The sequence below is a fragment of the Thamnophis sirtalis genome, unplaced genomic scaffold (assembly GCF_051295495.1).
Source record: "Thamnophis sirtalis isolate CommonGarterSnake01/CBP01778 unplaced genomic scaffold, rThaSir2_p1.2 scaffold_8, whole genome shotgun sequence".
NCBI classification, from domain to species: Eukaryota; Metazoa; Chordata; class Lepidosauria; order Squamata; family Natricidae; genus Thamnophis; species Thamnophis sirtalis.
The window spans coordinates 8977191-8999494 of NW_028261388.1; the positions used below are offsets into that span (position 1 = coordinate 8977191).

Consider the following 22304-nt stretch of genomic DNA (forward strand, 5'->3'; position numbering starts at 1 on the left):
CACCTTAGACATGAAAGCCAGATGAATGATTTTGGGCTAATCGCCAGGAGACAGTGAGTTCTAGTCCTGCCTTGGGCATGAAAGCCAACTGGGTGACTTTGGGCCAATTACTAGGAGTTAGTGAGTTGTAGTCCCACCTTAAACATGAAAGCCAGATGAATGATTTTGGGCTAATCGCCAGGAGACAGTGAGTTCTAATCCTGCCTTAGGCATGAAAGCTAGCTGGGTGACTTTGGGCCAATCCCCAGGAGTTGGTGAGTTCTAGTCCCACTTTAGGCATGAAAGCCAGATGAATGACTTTGGGCTAATCGCCAGGAGACAGTGAGTTCTAGTCCTGCCTTAGGTATGAAAGTCAGCTGTGATTTTGGGCTAATCGCCAGGAGACAGTGAGTTCTAGTCCCACCTTAGGCATGAAAGTCAGCTGTGACTTTGGGCTAATCGCCAGGAGACAGTGAGTTCTAGTCCTGCCTTAGGCATGAAAGCTAGCTGGGTGACTTTGGGCCAATCATCAGGAGAGAGTGAGTTCTAGTCCCACTTTAGCTAGGAAAACCAGCTGGGTGACTTTTGGCAAGTCCCTTTCCCTCAGCCCAACCCACCTTACAGGGTTGTTACCGTGGAGAAAACAGAAAGAGGAAGGAGTTTTAATATATGTTTGCTGACTTCTGAGTTACTTATAAAGTAATAAAGGCAGGATAAAAATCGAAGAAATACATAAATAAATTTAATGGGCCACTGAACCATTTCCTCATGCAGGGTAACCCGGGATAAATCATAGCAGCTTGGAAGTAAAAGGTGGAAAAGTAATTGGGAATCCGGATAATTATGCATTGCTTTGAAGGAAGCAGACAGATTTCTCTCCCCTCCCATCTTTTTCCTATATTCATTTAAAAAAAATATTTCACAATTTCTCTCCCCCCCACCCACTACCGAGAGCTTAATCCTTGTTCGACCAATCAATTGAATAGCAATAGATGCAGTTCGCTGGCATTATATCTTCACACAATGTATAATTCATGAAATTCACTGCCTTAAGACATGGTAGTTATACTTATGGAGAATCAGCTGTTCCATGGTGATTAATCATGTTGGCACGAATGCGAGGTTTTAAGAATGCCATCGCATGCAGAAACAGCAATACAATACAATAGCAGAGTTGGAAGGGACCTTGGGGGTCTTCTAGTCCAACCCCTTGCCTAGGCAGGAAACCTTATACCGTTTCAGACAAATGGCTATCCAATATCTTCTTAAAGACTTCCAGTGTTGGGGCATTTACAACTTCTGGAGGCAAGTTGTTCCACTGATTAATTGTTCTCACTGTCAGGAAATTTCTCCTCAGTTCTAAGTTGCTTCTCTCTCTGATTAGTTTCCACTCATTGCTTCTAGTCTTGCCTTCAGGTGCTTTGGAGAATAGCTTGACTCCCTCTTCTTTGTGGCAGCCCCTGAGATATTGGAACATTGCTATCATGTCTCCCCTAGTCCTTCTTTTCATTAAACTAGACATCCCCAGTTCCTGCAACCGTTCTTCATATGTCTTAGCCTCCAGTCCCCTAATCCTCTTTGTTGCTCTTCTCTGCACTCTTTCTAGAGTCTCCACATCTTTTCTACATTGTGGTGACCAAAACTGGATGCAGAATTCCAAGTGTGGCCTCACCAAGGCATTATAAAGTGGTATTAACACTTCACGTGCACTGAAAGGCAATGGAAGGGTTGGGTTTTTTAAATGTCCCCCATGTATCTTGCAATTTGTTTCCCTCATCCCCAGCTGCCGTGGCCAGCGATGGCAGGAATATATAAACCAAGTTTCAAGATGCCAGGATATTGCCCTACAGAAAGCTGGAAAAGACTCAAGCAGTGGGGTACAGTCAGGGGAGGGCTGGTGGGGGTTGGCAGGGGTTCGGGAGAGCCTCTAGCTAAGATTCGGTGCACTTTAGATCTCCTCTAAATCCCACTCCTGGCTGGCCCCGCCCAACCCGCATCTCCCCTCTCAGGAGTCCCCATGCAGCCCGTTTTGGGTGCAGGTAAGTGAAGGGCACAGGCGGAGGCTCGGAGAGGGTGAAAAACGGGCCTTCCGGAAGTTTGGGAAGGCCGGAAACAGGCCCACTTCCAGCCTCCAGAGCCCGGGAGGGCAAAAACACCCCCCCCCCCCGCCGTGGTGCAGGAGGCTGACTAGGCCACACCCACCATGGCCACGCCCACTCGGCAACCAGGCAGAGAACCCCTTGCTAAAATTTTTGAAGCCCACCCCACGTCTCCGTGGTCATGTGGCCGGCCTGGCTAAATGCTGAAGGCACATGGAACGCTCTCAACTCCCCACTAAAGGCGGTTCCTATTTTTCTACTTGCATTTTTACGTCCTTTCGAACTGCTAGATTGGCAGAAGCTGGGACAAGTAACAGGAGCTCACTCCGTTATGTGGTGCTAGGGATTTGAACCGCCAAAATGCCGACCTTTCTGATTGACAAGCTCAGCATCTTAGCCACTGAGCCACCACATCCATCAGTTTGATACCTCTGGTCTAATATGTCCATTTTGTTAGGACAGCAGATTGGAGACCCTCGTTGGATGTTATCCAACACAGCTCAAGTCCCTGGTAAGTACACCTGTTACTTGTGCCATATAAGCCACTCCTTTAATTCAAACATTTATATCCTCTAGGGTGGAACCGGATTTCTTCGAATGATCTTACAGTTATAGCATCTTCTGGAGGTGGAGACTGGATAACGTTCAGAACAAACAAGCGAGGCTTCTATAAATAACTGGGGGCATTATTCAACCTTCAACAGCATGAAGAATAGGCATCAATTATTGAACTGAAAATGCCTTGAGGAACTGCTGTTGCTGTTCCCAGGTATTTCGAGATGGAAAGGTGATTATTAAGTCCCTGCAGCTCTCAAAGCTTTTGGAGGAGAGGTAATAATTCAGTTCATGCCGAGCTCAGATTTATAGGCCTAAAGATAACGGGGTCCATTTGAGGATGCCTGGACTAAATTTCTTCCATCAATTTCAGTTCTAATTAGGTTTACCCCAAATGCTCTACAGCAGGGGTGTCAAACTCAAGGCCCGAGGGCCGGAAGCGAGCTGCAGGGTGCTTAGATCTGGCCCACGGGCCAATGGTGGGGTTCAAACATTTTTGCTAGCGGTTCTGTGGATGTCGCTTGCTGGGTGTGGCATGGTTTGGTGGGCGTGGCAGGGGAAGGATACTGTGAAATCTTCATTCCGTCCCCATTCCCGGGAAAGGTTACTGCAAAATCCCCTGATCAGCTGGGACTCGGGAGGCAGAGAATAGATGGGGGCGGGGCCAGTCACAGATGGTATTTACTGGCTCTCCGAACTACTCAAAATTTCCACTACTGGTTCTCCAGAACTGGTCAGAACCTGCTGAATACCACCTCTGCCACAGGCCCACCCTGGAAACAGTGAAGGACCAGCCCGCGGTGCCTCTGCTAGTGAAAACGGAACTCGGGGAGGCCTCATGCAACTCATCGGGACTCCATTTCCACGGGCAGAGATCTGCAGGAGGCCATTGCAGCAGAAAACTGAGCCTCGATGAATAACGTTGAGCTGGCCATGCCCCCTGCCTCCCCCCAAGATCAAACACAACCCTGATGTGGCCCTCAATGAAATCGAATCTGACATCCCTGCTCTATAGTGTTACACTTTGAGACTGGTTTCAATAAAACCTTAGGTCTGGCTTTAAACCTGTTTGATCTCTAGTCCAAATTGATTTCCCCCCAGACCTGTCTAAATCTGTTAATTGTAGCTGATAATTCCAGGTCTGGTGAGGGCAGAAGATTGTCAGATAAGCTTCCCTTCGACGGGATCTCTAAGGAAAATGTAGTTTCCTTGATCAAAGGAAGAAGGAAAGAGATTAAATAGCATTTACGGGATTCTAATTGGCAAGGAAATCTAAGCGCCGATACCAAGTCTTCTCTGTTAACGGATGTGAAAAGCAGACTAAAGCCGTTGGCAGATATTTCATACAGCATTATGTTAGCTAAAAATGGTGGCTATCTAGTAGTACCTTTTGTGCCATGTGTTACAGAATAATGGAAGAGACTTTAGAGGTCTTCTATTTCAATTCTTTGCTCAAGTAGAAGCCCTATAGCATTCTGGACAAATAGCTTTTCAACCTCTTCTTAAAAACCTCCAATTATGAAACACCCATAACTTCCGGAGACAAACTGTTCCACTGATTAATTGTTCTCACTGACAGGAAATTTCTCCTCAGTTCTAGGTTATATCCCTCTTTAATGGTTGTGGCCTGCCAGCAGAGCTGGCAGCAGATTCAGACAGTGAGGAGGTTGGGAAGGAATATAGGCCAGTCCTGTGGGCTGAGGAAAGCTCAGATGAGGGCTCTGCATCGGAGGCAGAGAGGGGGCCATGGCCGTCTGACATTTATCAGCTGCCTTCGGAGTCAAGAGGTCAGTGAGGCAGAAGAACAGCTGGAGCCTGTTCCCAGTGTGCGCATGCACAGAGTTTCCAGGCAAAGGAACAGTGGGTGGACTTGGGAGTAAGGCCACAGGTGGATGGTGAATGGCCCCTCCCATAGTGAATAAAAGAGGAGCAAAAGGGGAGTGGAGTTTGCAGGAGACAACAAGTTCATTCCTGCAATCTTGCCAAGTATTGCGGCGTCTGAAAGATATCGGCCTGGCCACTCTCCAAGCCTGATAAAGGTCGGTAATTGTGAACTATCTTGAGAGACTGTGGGAGAGGAAAGACTTTGCTGGAGAAGAATTCACTGTAAATTAAATAAAAGGGGTTTATTCCACTATGTTATTTGCCTTTGAGGGCATTAAAAGGAAAAGGTTGGGCTAGATTCTTGGCATTGTACTGGGATATTCATTACTACTCTCTTCTTTGCAATTGCTTTTTTGACTATCCGATTTTAGTCTAGATTCCTCGGACTTCATACAAGCAGACGAACAAACACCCTGTAATTGCAGCAATTGTAGAAAGGATAGTTGAATCTGGCTTTTTTATTGTTCTCTATATAAAACAGTAAATGATTTTTACTGCTCTTAAAATACAACAAATACGCTATGCTGTGCTATAACTCTGTACCTTCTCAAAGACCAGTTTCATAAATTTATTAAAAGTGGTTAAAATTTGTGAGGGTGCCAATTTCATAAGTTAACAGTTGGTTAAGCCACTGGATATCTCTCTTTCATTGATTTAAGAATTTAATTTGCATGCTTAATATCAACAGTTCATTAGCATATAATCACCACTGGGCAAGTGTAGCAATAGGACATGGAATCCTGTCTATACAATGGTTCATTTGAGATTTTCCAATTCTTGCAAATGGCTTATTAGGGATAATTTGATGGTGTAGGAGGATATTTTTTACACTGAGCTGTGTATTTTTGTATGTGTTCCATTGCCTTGACCGGAACAATACAATTTCTGTTGGATTTACCATTTCTTAATAAATTAAGAACATTAAATAAAAATAATAAACCCTAGTTTTTAAACCACCAAATAAGATAAGCTTTATTGTCCCTTTTTTCTGTGCACACAATGGCAGACATTAAAAAGGAACTTCTAATGGACAATCTCAAAAGTATGTGTGTCTGTGTTTGTATTTATATGTATGTCTGTATGTACATACATATACAAACATACAAACATACAAACATACAAACATACAAACATACAAACATACAAACATACAAACATACAAACATACAAACATACAAACACACACACACACACACAGATCCATCTTCTCTCTCTGCCTCCCTCCCTAATCCAGGCCCTGCTCAAGCAGGAGACCCTATACCTGTTATGGTGAACCTATGGCATGCATAAGCCGTCACCAGTGTAGCTGCACTGCGCATGCATGCACATGGGAGGCATGCATGCATGCGTGAGGAGAGCACGGTGTGTGTGTGTGCAGCGTATCCCCCCATGCTCCGTTTTTGGCACTAGGAGGCTTCAATAAAAGCCTCTGGAGCCTGGAGAGGGCAAAAAACAGGACTTCCATAAGTTCAGAAACGGGCGTGTTTCCAGCCTCTGGAGAGCCTCCGAAGCCAAGGGAGGCTGTTTTTGCCCTCCCAGAGACTTGAGGAAAGCCTCTGGTGCTTTCAAAAGCTACAGCTTCTTCCAGGCCCACACTATATACCATAAAGACATTTTTTTCATTATTAAAGGAAGGTGCTTCACAGGAAATAGCTAGGTTTTTTCCCCCTCTGGAAAGCGTAGCAGCTTTTGCAAACATTCACCATTCCTGGTAAGGAGTGATTTAAGATTGCTTTTCTACTCTGGGATGGAAGGAGGCTATTTCATCCTATTTCAGATATTTCAGAGGTAAAAGGGAATTCTCTGAATGATACTCCAATTTCTGGTGCCTTTATGGACATGTTCCTGCTATTTTCTGGCCAGCAATTCAGAAGGAATTTGCCACCGACTTCTTGTATTTCTCGCCTACGCACAATTTCCTAATCTCTACTACAGGCTTTGGATTCCCTTGTAGTCTCCTCTCCGCGTAATGCGAAAGCCACCTCTGCTGCGCTTTTTCCTGATATCCATCAGGTTTGGTTGGCTAAGTGCCTGCTAGCTGCTGTCCTGATAGTCCTTGACTTACAACTTTCCATTTAACAACCACTTGGAAGTTACGATCACGTTGAGAAAAGCAACTTGCAGCAGGTCCTCAGACGTGGAAATGTTGCATGTCCCCGCTAATCAAAATTATTTGGAAAAGGGACAAGGAGAAAAACTCTGCCCAATTTATTTTTTCTTCCATTCTTTTTTCTCTTATTTTTTCTTTCTTTCTCTTATTTTCTTTCTTTTTCTTTCCCTTTTTCTTTCTAATTTTCTTTGTCTTATTTTCTTTTTCTTTCTTATTTTCTTTCTTTCTTTCTCTTATTTTCTTTTTCTTTCTTATTTTCTTTCTTTCTCTTTTTCTTTCTCTTATTTTCTTTCTTTCTTTCCTTTTTCTTTCGCTCTTTCTTTTTCTTATTTTCTTTCTTCTTCTTTCTTCTTATTTTTTCTTCATTTCTTTCATTCTTTTCTCTCTTCCCTTCCTACTATTTTTACAAATTATCCAAGGCAGAAAACATATTCAACCCACTTTCTTCCTCCTATCTTTCCACACAATAAGTGTAACAGATGAGTTGGGTTGAGAGAGCGACTTTCCCAAGCTCACCCAGCTGCCTTTCATGCATGAAACGGGACTAGAAGTCACAGTCTCCAGCTTTCTGGTCAGGTGCCTTATACCTCGTGACTTCATCTACCATCTGCGAAAACAGAAGCCAGGCCAAGTCTAAAGTGCGTAGCTTGCAAGATCTCAGGAAACAAGCATGTGATCGGCATACAGATTATTGCAGTGTATCACTACAGAGTAATTACCACCTTCGGACAGGCTGTGTTTTCAGTGGGTTTGACTTTGTCACAAGATTTTGCAAGAGCTGTCTAGTGCTTTTGATTAAAATCACACTCCTGACCTCTCCAAATGCTTTTGAAGCAAAGAAGGGCCATGACACAAGACTTCTGCACTGGGGGACCAAGGCAAACCCCAAGAATTGCTTGTTCCTCTTTCTAGAAACCGCAGTGCCCAGAAAAGGAAAACCGGTGAACAGAAGACGCCAAAACGTGATGAACCGAGGCCTTGAAGCCGTTATGGACTGGATGAGGGTTAACAAGCTTGTGCTCAACCCAGAAAAGACCGAGTGGCTGTTGTGTTTCCCTCCCAAAGATTCCACCAATATTCCATCTCTCAGGCTGGGGGGTCAAATTCTATACCCCTCAGAGAGGGTTCGCAACTTGGGAGTCCTCCTAGATCCACAGCTATCGTTTGACCACCACCTGACGGCTGTGACCAGGGGGGCATTTGCCCAGGTTCGCCTGGTGCGCCAGTTGCGACCCTACCTGAATCGGGAGGCTCTCACAACAGTCACCCGGGCCCTTGTGACCTCTAGGCTGGAATACTGCAATGTGCTCTACATGGGGCTGCCCTTGAAGAGCATCCGGCTGACTTCAGCTAGTACAGAACGCGGCCGCGCGAGTGATTGTGGGTGCACCTCGGTTCACCCACATAACACCTATCCTCCGCGAGCTGCGCTGGCTACCTGTCGAGCTCCGGATGCGCTTCAAGGTGCTATTAGTCACCCATAAAGCCCTCCATGGTAGTGGATCTGGATACTTGAGAGACCGCCTTCTGCCAATTACCTCCCTGCGACCAATAAGATCACATAGATTAGGCCTCCTCCGTATTCCATCGGCCAGCCAATGCCGGCTGGCAACTACAAGGAGGAGGGCCTTCTCAGTAGTAGCCCCGACCCTTTGGAACGAGCTCCCCGTGGAGATTCGTACCCTCTCCACCGTCCAGGCCTTCCGCACAGCCCTTAAGAACTGGCTAGCCCGTCAGGCCTGGGGACAAGGATAGCCGCCCCTCCCGAATGATGAATGTATGTTGCTTACTATTTTATTATATGTTTCTATGTCAATGTCTGTATTTCCCCCTCCCTGGTTTTATGTGAGCCGCCCTGAGTCCCCTCAGGGAAAAGGGCGGCCTACAAATATTAATAAATCTCTAAATCTCTAAAATGGCGGCAGTGGACATCTATTTTCTGAGCTCCCCCAGGAGGAGGTTTCTAATGAAGGCGCGACCACTTTTAGGATCCTTGAGCCTGTTTTGACACAATGCATTCAAATGCTTGTTAACACAAGCTGAAAATTATGGATGTGCTGGGGGTGTTGAACATAAGAATCACAGGGCTGGAAAGGACCTCAGAGGACCTCTTACAGACCAATGCCCTGCTCAAGAAAGGACATCATCCCACTCAAATGGTTCTCCATTCTGGTTTTGGAAACCTCCAATGATGCAGCAGCCACAACTCCAGGAGGGAAGCCACTCCATTGATCAATTGTTCTCACTATCGTAAACTTTCTTCCTCTTTTTAAGTTGGATCTCTCTTTAACAAGCTTCCACCCATCATTTCTCTGGTGCTGTTGTGGCCCGCCAGTGGCAGCAGATTCGGACAGTGAGGAGGTTGGGGAGGAACATGGGCCAGTCCTGGAGTCTGGAGAAGGCTCTGATGAGGGCTCTGCGTTGGAGGCAGATAGGGGTCCAGGACCGTATGCCAGTTATCAGATGCCTTTGGAGATGGAGATCAGTGAGGCAGACTGAAGCCTGTTCCCAGAGTGTGCATGCACAGAGTTGCCAGATGAAAGGAACATCTAAAGAACAGGGGTCGACTTGGGAGTAAGGCCACAGGTGGACGATGAATGGCCCCTTCCAGAGGAAATAAAAGAGGAACAAAAGGGGAGTGGAGTTTGCAGGAGACAATTAGTTCGCTTAATTGGTTCGTGACTCTCCGAGACTCCTTGCCAAGTTTTGCAGATATCCGCCTGGCAGCTCTCCAAGTCAGATAAGGTCTGTGACTTGTGTAAATCTTCCCTTGAAAGACTTTGCTGGATGTGAATGAGCAAAATTCAATTCATAAAAGGGATTTTTGTTGGGACCAGGAGTTTGCTTCATGCTCTTGGGAAGCCTCGGTCGGAACAGGTGCTTCAGAGAATAAGGTAAACCCCCTCTTCTCTGTAACAGTCCCTCAAGTATTGGAAGAAAGCTATCAGGTTCCCCCCTTATCCTATTGTTTTATTGGCTAGATTACACCTAGCCATCCCTCAACCATTCGTCATATGATTTAGCCTTCAGATCCTCAGTCATCTTTGTTGCTTGTGCTGGTGAATCAAGCAAAGGCCCTTGTATGCTTTCCAACCCAAGGGTGTCTTGAAGGTCAAAAAAGTCAAGATGGCAGGCACAACCATGGAATCATAGCCCTAGCTTTGGAGACATCTCTGCTTTAACCATTACTTCTGAACAAAGATGGCACAGTTTCTCATTGAATTGGTGTGATGGCGCACTGGTTAGAATGCAGTACTGCAGGCTACTTCTGCCGAATGCCAGCAGTTCGATCCTGACCGGCTCAAGGTTGACTCAGCCTTCTATCCTTCCGAGTTCGGTAAAACGAGGACTCGAATTGTTGTGGGGGGAAGTATGCTGACTCTTAGAGAGGGTTGTAAAGCACTGTGAAACGGTATATAAGTCTTAAGTGCTATTGGTATATACCGCTTCACAGCACACTCTGAGTGCTTTATAATGTCATCATGTTTCCCCCCATCAATTTGGGTCCTCGTTTTACCGACCTCGGAAGGATGGAAGGCTGAGTCAACCTTGAGCCCCGTCAGGAGACGAACTCCAGGCTGTGGGCAGAGTTAGCCTGCAGAATTGCATTTTAACCACTGTGCCACCACAAAGCCTTGCAACACACATGCTAACACATGTGCTTCACTACTTCAGGCTCCCTCCAACCCCAAGAAGAGGCAGTTTTGCCAATACAATAAAACTTATGCAATTTGATATGGTGAAGGGCAGAACAGTTTTGGATTTTAAGCAAAGAAAATTCTAAACCTATAGCATAGAAGGCATCTCTCCCCATGTACTTTGCTATGCTCATTACTGACCAAGGAAATTTGCCCGGAAATACTTTAAACAGCAAATGGCCACCACGTTGTGCTCGATTGCTTTCCTCAATTATTTATACAATTCTATATTTTACAAGGGTTAAGTATTGATTGCTTCTTGCTTGCTCTTCAAAGGGGAGATGTAGCTATCGGTTGTGTTACACAGCCAGGGGGAAAAACATTTTTTTACCAACTGTGCTCAGCAAGATTGTAGTTTTGGTGCCACATTTTAATGCCAATACATTCTGGGATAAAGAGGTGTGCAAGTTTCTGGAAGGGGACTCCTCATTTACCTTAAAAAATGCAAACCACTTGTAGCTATTCAAGACAACCTCGAAGCCCTGGTTGTAAATTATGGTGAAAAAGCCGTAATTTCCACGATCGTCCTCAGCTACGTCAAGTTTCTGAAGATGTACAGTTATTTTTTTCTCCACAGGACCTAAAAAACGAAACAGCGAAGAGTTTTCAGTAACTGAATATGAAGAGCTGACACAGCAGTAACAGTGTTAATTGTCTGTTCCTTAATATGCAATAAATATTTTTTTTTAAAAAAACTGTTTTTATCTGGCCTTATTTTTAGCTGACTGAATTCAGACCTGAGATTAATTGGTAAAAAAGCAAGCTTTAAATGTTTGAATAAATATGCAAGCATATAAATCCTGCTTTCCAATTTTGAATAAGAGCCGAGGTGGCGCAGTGGTTAAATGCAGCACTGCAGGCTACTTCAGCTGACTGCAGTTCGGCTGTTCAAATCTCACCGGCTCAGGGTTGACTCAGCCTTCCATCCTTCCGAGGTGGGTAAAATGAGGACCCAGATTGTTGTTGGGGGCAATATGCTGACTCTGTAAACCGCTTAGAGAGGGCTGAAAGCCCTATGAAGCGGTATATAAGTCTAACTGCTATTGCTATAATATTTTTGGGTATAATTTGTTTTTTAATATTTAAAAACCCCTTGAGTTCTATTGTCAATCTATTTGAGGCCCAGCTTAAGAACCACATGAAAATATATATTAATTGCTCTGCCGATAGTAGTTAGATTGGTAATAACCCTTTGACAGAAATTGGATTCTATCTCTTAACCCGACATACAGTTAAACCAATTATAGTATCTATAGCAAAATGAACACATAAAATATGTTAATATGGTAGACACAAAACATTTACGATATGTGGTACTTTTTATGAATGTTATTGATAAAAATAAGAACAAGATTCTTCAGCACTATAAAATACTCTATAATAATTTTATGTATCATTTTTATGTTTATTATCTTTTTATGATCTGTTTTACTGTGTTCTGTTTTAAATAGAAAAATATTTGAATCTTTTAGTTATGTTTTAGGTGCCATTTTGAGTTTATCTTTCATTGTATAGCTTGGCTAGTTTAATGTTCTGAACATTACCATCTTTTCAGTTTGACCTTATACCAAATGTTTCTTTTATTCATTTTACTTCCTTTTGCTTTGATCATATTTCTTTTTGATGATGCCTTTAGATGTTAATATTGCCGTGTTATTTTAAACAATGTCTACAATCTATAAAGGAGATTTTAAAAAAAGATTATGCTACTAACATTTTCGGTTCTTTATTTTTAAACAAAGCCATTTAAAAGAAAAAGATAAAATCTCCTAGTTGAACAGAAATGCTTAACATTTTATGCAGTTCTTGGTATTCTCCAAACGTAACTGTTCGCTTGGTGACATTTCAATACCCAACTAGATAACATCATCAATGCAAAATGTCTATGGAGATTTTCGGTCATAGTTGTTCCAAAGGTGCTTTTTTAAAGAGACAACTGGTCTTTCTTGGTTTTTCTTTGAAGATGTTTCGCTTCTCATCCAAGAAGCTTCTTCAACTCTGATTGGATGGTGGGAAATGGGAGGCTCTACACTCCTTGCAGACAGCTGGTCATTTGCATCCTTTGGGAGAGTCATTGAGGCCACTTGGAGGTTTGTCTGTGTCCTTAGGGTCACCTGAGTAGTGCAAATCGATGTGGAAAAAAGGGTCCACACCCATTTGCACTACTCAGGTGACCTCGAGAACACAGACAAACCTCTAAGTGGCCTCAACGACTCTCTAAAAATCCAAATACCTGAATACTTTCGCCGAGGTGGCGCAGTGGTTAAATGCAGCACTGCAGGCTAGTTCAGCTGACTGCAGTTCTGCAGTTCGGCTGTTCAAATCTCACCGGCTCAGGGTTGACTCAGCCTTCCATCCTTCCGAGGTGGGTAAAATGAGGACCCGGATTGTTGTTGGGGGCAATATGCTGACTCTGTAAACCGCTTAGAGAGGGCTGAAAGCCCTATGAAGCGGTATATAAGTCTAACTGCTATTGCTACTTGAAAAAGTACCTTTGGGATCATCACTGCAAATGAGCACGGGGCAATAAAATTCGCTCTGCGAGGGAAATGGGCAGTCCCTAAATTTAATAAATAGAATAAATAAATTTCTCAAAGCAAACACACCAACAACTCCACGGCTCAATCTGGAGCCACTGATACTCTCTTCCATTGGGCTCAAGGAACTATACCCAATAGCAATAGCAATAGCAATAGCAGTTAGACTTATATACCGCTTCATAGGGCTTTCAGCCCTCTCTAAGCGGTTTACAGACTCAGCATATCGCCCCCAACAATCCGGGTCCTCATTTTACCCACCTCGGAAGGATGGAAGGCTGAGTCAACCCTGAGCCAGTGAGATTTGAACCGCCGAACTTCAGCTAGCAGTCAGCTGAAGTGGCCTGCAGTACTGCACTCTAACCACTGCGCCACCCAGATTGTTTTCTTGATTCATTTTAATACAATGCTTTTGGGATTGAAAACCTACCTAAAGATAGTTTTCTATTTAAGATACCTTCATAATTCAGTTTATTCAGCATGAAATGGAGCTTAGTTAGGTAGCATGAGGAGGCTGTATATTCTGCAATATCGGGACTGTCGTTGAGTCAACAGCGGGTTAGAGGAGGAGCCGCTGCGGGACAGAGATGATGGTTGCTCCTTAAAAATTATGATTTCAATCGATTCCAATCAAGCTTTTTTACTAGGGATTTAAATTGACCTGGTTTAAATCAAATCCACCCTGATACTCCAATTTAAAATTCTAATAATCTCACTTTTGGGGGGGAGGAAATCCCATGAGGTGGGGAGCCACAGCAGAGGAGGCATCTAGGGCTCACCAAACGTACTATAAATGCCTAATGGAGGTAACTACAACATGCCTTCTCTGGCAGATCCATGGGAATGGACAGAGGTCATCAGAGAGGGATGCATTGGCTCAGTGGCTAAGAGGCCGAGCTTGTTGATCAAAAAGGTCGGCAGTTCGGCGGTTCGAATCCCTAGTGCCGCGTAACGGAGTGAGCTCCCGTGACTTGTCCCAGCTTCTGCCAACCTAGCAGTTCGAAAGCACGTAAAAAATGCAAGTAGAAAAATAGGGACCCCCGTTGGTGGGAAGGGGAACAGCGTTCTGTGCGCCTTTGGCGTTTAGTCATGCCGGTCACATGACCACGGAGATGTCTTTGGAGAGCGCTGGCTCTTCGGCTTTGAAAGGGAGATGAGCACTGCCCCCTAGAGTCGGGAACGAGCAGCACTTATGTGCGAGGGAAACCTTTACCTTTAACAAAGAGGACAGTCCTTCAAAAATAAATTGGGCCCTTGCCATGAAAGGATTTGAAGATTATGACCAGCACCTTGAATTGGGCCTGGAAGCAACCTGATAACCAATGCAGCTTATGGAGCAGAGATGGAAAGTCTGCCAGTCTAGGAGCATATATAACTGCCTGTGCAGCTGCATTCAGCCCCAGCAGAAGTTTTGGGATAGTCTTCAAGGGCAGCCCCACCAGGGGTGGTAGTCACTTACTTTCCCTACCGGTTCACAAATGTGAGTGCACGTGTCCCATCCACGCATGCACTCGGCCTTCCGTGCATGCGCTTTGATTGCGTGTGTGGATTGCATGCATGCACACAACTTGAAAACATACCTAAATAGCAGGGGTGGGTTTCAACCGGTTCGCGGCGGTCCCCCGAACCGGTTGGTCGGCGAACCTGGAAGTAACTTCCGGGAACGGCGAAGGGCCCACCCGCCCGCCCGCGCTCCTTACCCGGTTTTGACTAGTTCTGCGCTTCCACGCATGCGCAGGACGCATACAGCGCCTGCGCAATCCTCCAGGAGCAGCTGGAGTATCGCACAGACGCTAGTACGCATGCGTGCACTGCGTGCGTGCACGAGGACGCCGCCGGCCCGTTCCAACCGAACCGGTTGGAACGAGGGTGAGAAACCACCCCTGCTAATAGGATGGCATAGAGTTTGGGCAGGTGGGTGCCCCCCCCCCCCCGCAATTTCCACTACCGGTTCGGGTGAACCGGTCCGAACCGGCTGAATACCGCCTCTGAGCCCCACGTAGAGTAGTAGTCCAATTGGGAGGTGCCCAGGGAATGACTGACAGTGAGCAGAGCCACCTGAGGCAAATGTCTAAATATCTGGCCGATGGTGTATAAACAGCAATAATAATAACTACCGTATTTTTGGGAGTATAAGACGCACCAAGATTTTGAAGAGGTCATTTAAAAAAAGTTTTGCACTCTAACCCTAACCTCCCAAAACATCTGCACACCTCATTTTTTGGGCATGCAGGTTATTTGAGAAGCCTGCAAAGTGCTCCTAGGGGCTGGGGGGGGGGGCAAAAATGAGTTAAAAATCCCCATTTTTCATGAAAACGAGCCCATTTTTGCCATAAAAGGGCATGCATAGCTGTATTCAGTGTATAAGATTTTACCCAGATTTTTACTCTTTTTGGGGGGGATGCGTCTTATACTCCAAAAAGTACAGTATTTCTGGTTGACCAATACTGGGCCTTAAAAATTGAAATACAGAAATTAAGGAAGAGTGTTTCCCAAAATTATTGCCCCATTCAGGTGTGCAACAATAGAAGGTGTTAAAAAGAGAACCCTTAACAAATTGTTTCATTTTACAACATTACAACATTTGCAACAACAACAACAAAAGAGAATTATTTCATTTTACAGCATTAGATTACAAAAGCCAGGTATCCTTGGAACCAAGTACTTTCCACACATATATATAGGTAGTCCTTGACTTACGACCACAACTGACTCCAAAAATTTCCATTGCTAAGCGAGACAGTTGTTAAGTGGGTTTTGCTTCATTCTGAAAACTTTCTTGCCACAGCTGTTAAGTGAATCACTGCACTTGTTAAGTTAGTAACACGTTTTTTACGTGAATCGGGTTTTTCCGTTGACTTTGCTTGTCAGAAGGTTGCAAAAGGGGATCACATGACCACGGGACACGGCGACCGTCATAAATATGAACCAGTTGCCAAGTGTCCAAATTTTGATCACCTGATCATGGGGATGTTGCATCAGTTGTAAGCTTGAAAAAAAAGTTATAAGTCACTTTTTTCAGTGCTGTTGTAACTTTGAATGGTCACTAAATGAATAGTTGTAAGGCGAGGACTACCTCTACATGTACACTCACCCATGAGAGAGAGAAAGAGAGAAAAATAGATAAAGAGAAAGACAGATGAAAAAAGGGAGAAAGAGTGATAGAAAGAGAGAAAAATAAAGAGAAAGACAGAGAAAAGAGAAAGAATGATAGAGAGAAAAATAAAGAGAAAGAGAGGAAAAGAGAAGAAAGAGTGATAGAGAGAAAAATAGATAAAGAACGAGAGAGAGGAAGAGAGAAAAACGACAGTGATAGAAAGAGAGAAAAAATAGATAAAGAAAAAGAGAGGAAGAGGGGAAAAGAGTGATACAAAGAGATAAAAATAAAGAGAAAGAGAAGAGAGTGATAGAAAGAGAAAGACAGATAAAGAGAAAGAGAGAGGGAGAGAAAAAAGAAAGAATGAGAAAGATAAAATAGAAAAAGAAAAAAGAGAAAGAGAGAAAAAAGAGAGGAAGTGAGAGGAAGAGAGAGAAAAAGAGAGAAAGAAAGAAAGAGAAAGAGTTGGAGAGAGAGAGAAAAGGAGGGAGGGAGCGAGAGAATAGCAGTAATTGAACAAAACTAAAGCTTTGGGATAAAGTCTGAATTGACCATAAATCCCTAACATTTGCAAAGTATTTTTACACACACACACACAAACACACACACACACACACACACACACGGACACATAAGCACATAAATCTGCTTACATTTCCTTAACAGAAAAAACCCCCACATTCACATGACTGAAATTCCTGCTGACTAAATAGTAAGTTTCAGGCACAAGACAAGTTCAAAAATTATTTCCATTTCTCTTAAAGCTGCAGGATGCCAAAGTACAACTTTAATTTCATTTCATTTTTCTGTTCCGCAAACAGACTGGCTGTTTGCACCTCATAGAGGCCTCTAAGGGTGGGGAAATTCCGCCACCCCTCCCAGATCTCTTGGTTAAAGGGCATGTGATCACAAATTTAACCAAAAGCTTTACAAAAGGAAAAATATAAAATCAGTTCAGTTACAAAGGAAACCACCGATTCCCTCTTTGTTCTCTTTGAAAGTCGGGTTGAGCAACCCACATCAGGAAGGCAACATTTTTCAAGATTTCTATTTCTTAAAGCAGCAGTGTCCCCCCCCCCCCCAAAAAAAATTATATCGTTGCCTGCTGAAAATTTAGCATAATCCGAAGAAAGGTGACATTTGGTGTAGGAGTTACAGACAGCTGTTCGGCATCTGCACGGAAATGTACTTTTTTAAAACTTTAAACCTGGAGTTCTGCACAGCTGCATTTTCTCTTTATTAGAAACAAAAGTTAGCAGAGAAAATGAAGGAAGCTTTGCATCCATTTTTCACCCACAGCAAAATTTTCCATGCCATACATGAAAGATCGTAAATGGTGCTCTTTCACGTTTTTTGGGAATTATTTTCATAAAATATTGCTGTAATAGCTCATACAGATAGTCCTCAACTTACAATCGTTCATGTAGGGACCAATTAAAGTTACAAGGCCAATTAAAAAGTGACTTATGACCGGTCCTCACACTTACAATTATACCCATAGTCATGTGATCATAATTTGTGATACTTGGCATCCAGCATATAGTTAGTCCTTGACTTACGAACCAAAATTGAGCCCAGAATCGCTGTTGCTAAGCAAAAAAAAAATTAAGTTCATTTTGCCCCGTTTTACAACCTTTTTCGCCACCCTTGTTAAGTGAATCGCTGCAGTTGTTAAGTTGAATCTGGCTTCCCCATTGACTTGGCTTGTCAGAAGATCACTAAAGGGGATCACATGACTCCCCAGGACACAGAAACCGTCATAAATATGAGTCGGTTGCCAAGCCTCTGAATTTTGATCAATGAACCATGAGGATGCAGCAACAATCATAAGTGTGAAAATGGTCATAAGTCACTTTTTTCAGTGTTGCAATTTTGATCTGTCACTAAATGAATAATTGTAAGGCGAGAACTACCTGTACATGTACACTCACCCATGCGAGAAAGAAAGAGAGAGAAAAATAGAGAAAGAGAAAGAGAGGAAGAGAGAAAAAGTGATAGAAAGAGAGAAAAAATAGATAAAGAGGAAGAGGAAGAGAGAAAAAGAGAGAAAGAGAGTGATAGAGAGAAAAATAGATAAAGAGAAAGAGAAAAAGTTATAGAAAGAGAGAAAATAGATAAAGAGAAAGAAAGAAAAAGTGATAGAAAGAGAAAAATAGATAAAGAGGAAGAGGAAGAGAGAAAAAGAGAGAAAGAGAAAGAGAGAAAGTGATAGAGAGAAAAATAGAGAAAGAGAAAGAAAAAGTTATAGAAAGAGAAAATAGAGAAAGAGAAAGAGAAAGAGAAAAAGTGATAGAAAGAGAGAAAATAGCAAAAGAGAAAGAGAAAAAGTGATAGAGAGAAAAATAGATAACGAGGAAGAGGAAGAGAGAAAAAGGGAGAAAGAGAAAGAGAGAAAGTGATAGAGAGAAAAATAGATAGAGAAAGAGAAAAAGTTATAGACAGAAAATAGATAAAGAGAGAGGAAGAGAAGAGAGAAAAAAGAGAAAGTGAGAGAGAGAAAAAGAGAGAGAAAGAAAGAAACAGTCACAAAATGAACTGATATAAGTTGAGGACTACCTGTATTTAAAATAGTTGCAGCATCCTTTCCAGTCACCTTGTGACAAGCAAAGTTAATGGAGAAATCCAGATTCGCTTAACAACCCCGTGATTCACTTAACAACTGCAGTGCCTCCTTTAACAACCCTGGCACAAAAGGTCATAAAATCAAGCACGACTCACTTAAAAATCTCCTTGCTCAGCAGCGGAAACTGTGATCCTAACTGTCGTTGCAAACAGAGGACCACATCTACACGCCCATAAGGAGCATTGTTAAAAACCAAAGAGTTGAGAAATACAAGAACAAGGATTTGTACTTCTGTACAGTGGGAATGTTTCCCACCCCGCTGATCTCAATTATTATTATTATTTTTAGGTCAGTATAGTGGCCATAAAAGAAAATACCATTTATTTTTATATTCCTCTCTAAGGACTGCCTTCTCCCATCGTCTTCCTGGGCAAAATAACTTGCAAAAAATACAAAGCTAACTTGTTTTGCATTAATGGTGACGCACTTCTCATAGCTATAAGTGATAAGTGTCATTTTTAGGGACTTAAGAATCTGATTTTTGCAAATAAGCATCGAAAAAAAGCCCAGACATCCAGAAAGAAGGTTAAAAACCCAAACCAAAAAAAAAAAAAAAATAGAAATAGCAGGGAGGAAAAAGAGGAAGTTTAAGAGGCCTGACACGATTCATAAACCACTGAAGTTTCTGCTTGAGACATGTTACCAGTACTGCTATCACATGGAAGGAAACCACAGCTCTTAACCTTGATGCTGGAAATTAGCAATGTACTTCTGATAATAAAAACTGCAAAGCCATTATCCCCTCCTTGTAAACATTCCCCAAATTTGGACTTTAGATGGACTATGCTAATTTTAAAAATGTCCCTATGATCTTAGTTGGTGATAGGAAACAAGGACAAGTTGTTGCAAACAAGTTGCAAAAGTTTTAAACCGTAGCAAAGGAGAAGTTAATCGTAAAAGGTAAAGGTTCCCCTCGCACATATGTACTAGTCGTTCCTGACTCTAGGGGGCGGTGCTCATCTCCGCTTCAAAGCCGAAGAGCCAGCGTTGTCTGAAGATGTCTCCGTGGTCATGTGGCCGGCATGACTCAACGCCAAAGGCGCACAGAACGCTGTTACCTTCCCACCAAAGGTGGTTCCTGTTTTTCTACTTGCATATTTTACGTGCTTTCGAACTGCTAGGTTGGCAGAAGCTGGGACAAGTAACGGGAGCTCACTCCGTTACACGGCGCTAGGGATTCGAACCGCTGAACTGTTGACCTTTCTGATCGACAAACTCAGCGTCTTAGCCACCGCGTCCCACCTAAGTTAATTGTACACTGAGATAAATGAGGCTTCAGTGAGGAGTTACGTACATATGCACACAAACTATATGGACAGTTGATTTTGGGAGGGTGGGGCAGTTGTGGCCTGAGCTAGCATTGAAACATGAGCAGAGGTGTCCTACCATGGCCCCCTTAAAAACCTGCGGACTTCAACTCCCAGAATTCCCCCATGTTGGCTGGGGGAATTCTGGGAGTTGAAGTCCACAGGTCTTAAAGGGGCCAAGGTTGGACATCCCTGAACATGGGTTTAGTTCAGGGGTGGGTTTCTCGCCCCGTTCCAACTGGTTCGGTTGGAACGGGGCCGGCGGCGTCCTCGTGCACCCGCGCGGTGCACGCATGCGTACTAGCGTCTGTGCGACGCTCCAGCTGCTCCTGGACGATCGCGCAGGCGCTGTATGCGTCCTGCGCATGCGTGGAAGCGCAGAACTCGTCAAAACCGGGTAAGGACCGCGGGCGGGCGGGCGCGCCCTTCGCCGTTCCCGGAAGTTACTTACTTCCGGGTTCGGCGACCAACCGGTTCGCAGGGACCGCCGTGAACCGGTTGAAACCCACCCCTGGTTTAGTTTGAATAGGGATTGAAAAGGGAAGATTTTGCTCTAGTTAAAGATTGGCTGGCCAAATATTAACCAAGCCAAGGCCGTTAACTGGAGATGGGTAAGGAGACAGAGATTTAAGAAAAGTGATAAGAAGAGAAGGGTTGGGTGGTGGAACATGGGCCCTGGGAAACTGGCAACAGTGTGAGTGATGGAGGGGACATAGCAATAGCACTTAGACTTATATACCGCTTCACAGTGCTTTACAGCCCTCTCTTAAGCGGTTTACAGAGTCAGCTCCCCAAAATCTGGGTCTTCATTTTACCCACCACGGAAGGATGGAAGGCTGAGTCAACCATGAGCCAGTCAGGATCGAATTGCTGGCGTTGGGCAGAGTTAGCCTGCAATACTGCATGTTAACTACTGCGCTACCATGGCTCTTAGTATGACTGTGTTTTATTTTATTTTATTGATGTTTTGAATTGAGACAAGTGTTTGTTGATTTTTAGAAGCCTTTAGGGTTTATAGATTTGAACTGCCACATACCTATTAATTCTGTCATATTTGCCTTGCAAAATCACTGGAAAATCTTTTTTTTTTTTTAAAGTTGTTTATTAGATTTATACGCCACGCATCTCTCTCTATCAAGCAACTTTAAGCTTTCCTTTATCCCGAACATGGAACTAAAAAACTTTTCCAAGTGGCATCTCTGCTGAAGATGAGGCTGCTCCATAAATATTTCTGGAAAGCAACAGGTTTGGTGTTTGATACCTAAAGTGTGTGTTATCAGTTCAGTTGAAGTGAAAAAAAATGAGAATTAGGGGGCACCGAGTCAGAATGGAGGAAAAATGTTTGCACAGCCCAGATTGTCAAAACAATTCTTCTGTTTGCACAATCTGCAAAATCCAATCAACCGTATGAGTCACGGGGGATGACTGGTTTCATCTTAAAAATGGTCACTGAGTTTCTACAAATGCTGAATTGCAAATTAGGTAAGGTAAAGGTTCCCAATTACCTCCCAAAGACCCATTAGATCCCACAGATTAGGCCTCCTCCGGATTCCATCTACTGGCCAAAGTCGCCTGGCTACTACCCGGAGGAGGGCCTTCTCTGTGGCTGCTCCGGCCCTCTGGAACGAACTCCCCGCAGAGATTCAGACCCTCACCTCCCTCCAGACTTTCCGTAAAGCTATGAAAACCTGGCTGTTCTGGCAGACCTGGGGCTGACGAGTTCCCTTCCCCCCCTCGAATTGTGTGACTGTTGATTGTTTTTAATTTTTCTCTGTATCTTGTTTGTGTGTTACCTGTTTGTAACCCCCCCCCCTCCTGGGTTTGTTAGCCGCCCTGAGTCCCTTCGGGGAATAGGGCGGCATATAAATGCAATAAACCTTCAACCTTCAACCTTCCCTTCGCACATATACACTGTCCGAAGACGTCTCCGTAGTCATGTGGCTGGCATGGCTAAACACCGAAGACGCACGGAACACTGTTAGTTTCCCACCAAAGGTGGTTCCTATTTTTCTACTTGCATTTTTACGTGCTTTCGAACTGCTAGGCTGGCAGAAGCTGGAACAAGTAACGGGAGCTCACTCTATTACATGGCGCTAGGGATTAGAACCGCCGAACTGCCAACCTTTCGATTGACAAGCTCAGCGTCTTAGCCACTGAGCCACAGCGTTCCTACATTGCAAATTACCCAAATTTATTTTAACTCGGTTTAGCATGGTGAATAAAAAGTCCCAGCCTGACTGTGTTTAGTTACCAACTTCCAACCAGCAATGTTGACACAAATTGAGGACAATGAGATTTGTAGTTCGGTGGGGAGAGGCGGCCTAGAGGCAGCTACCCCTCTTAAGTTGTGGGGACGAGGGGGGGGGGGATATTAGGGTAGGTTAAATCAGGGCCAATGTTTTAACAGCAAAGCAG

The 22304-nt window shown here is 43.9% G+C and overlaps 1 protein-coding gene across 1 annotated transcript in view; it reads right to left on the bottom strand.

The window, feature by feature from the left end:
• Positions 1-22304, bottom strand: part of CTSC (cathepsin C) — a 43796-nt gene that overhangs the window by 19709 nt on the left and 1783 nt on the right. The window contains exon 2 of the mRNA XM_087721070.1: positions 10760-10905. Within this exon, the coding sequence (XP_087577196.1) occupies positions 10760-10905 (146 nt within the window). The remainder of the gene's footprint in view (positions 1-10759; positions 10906-22304) is intronic.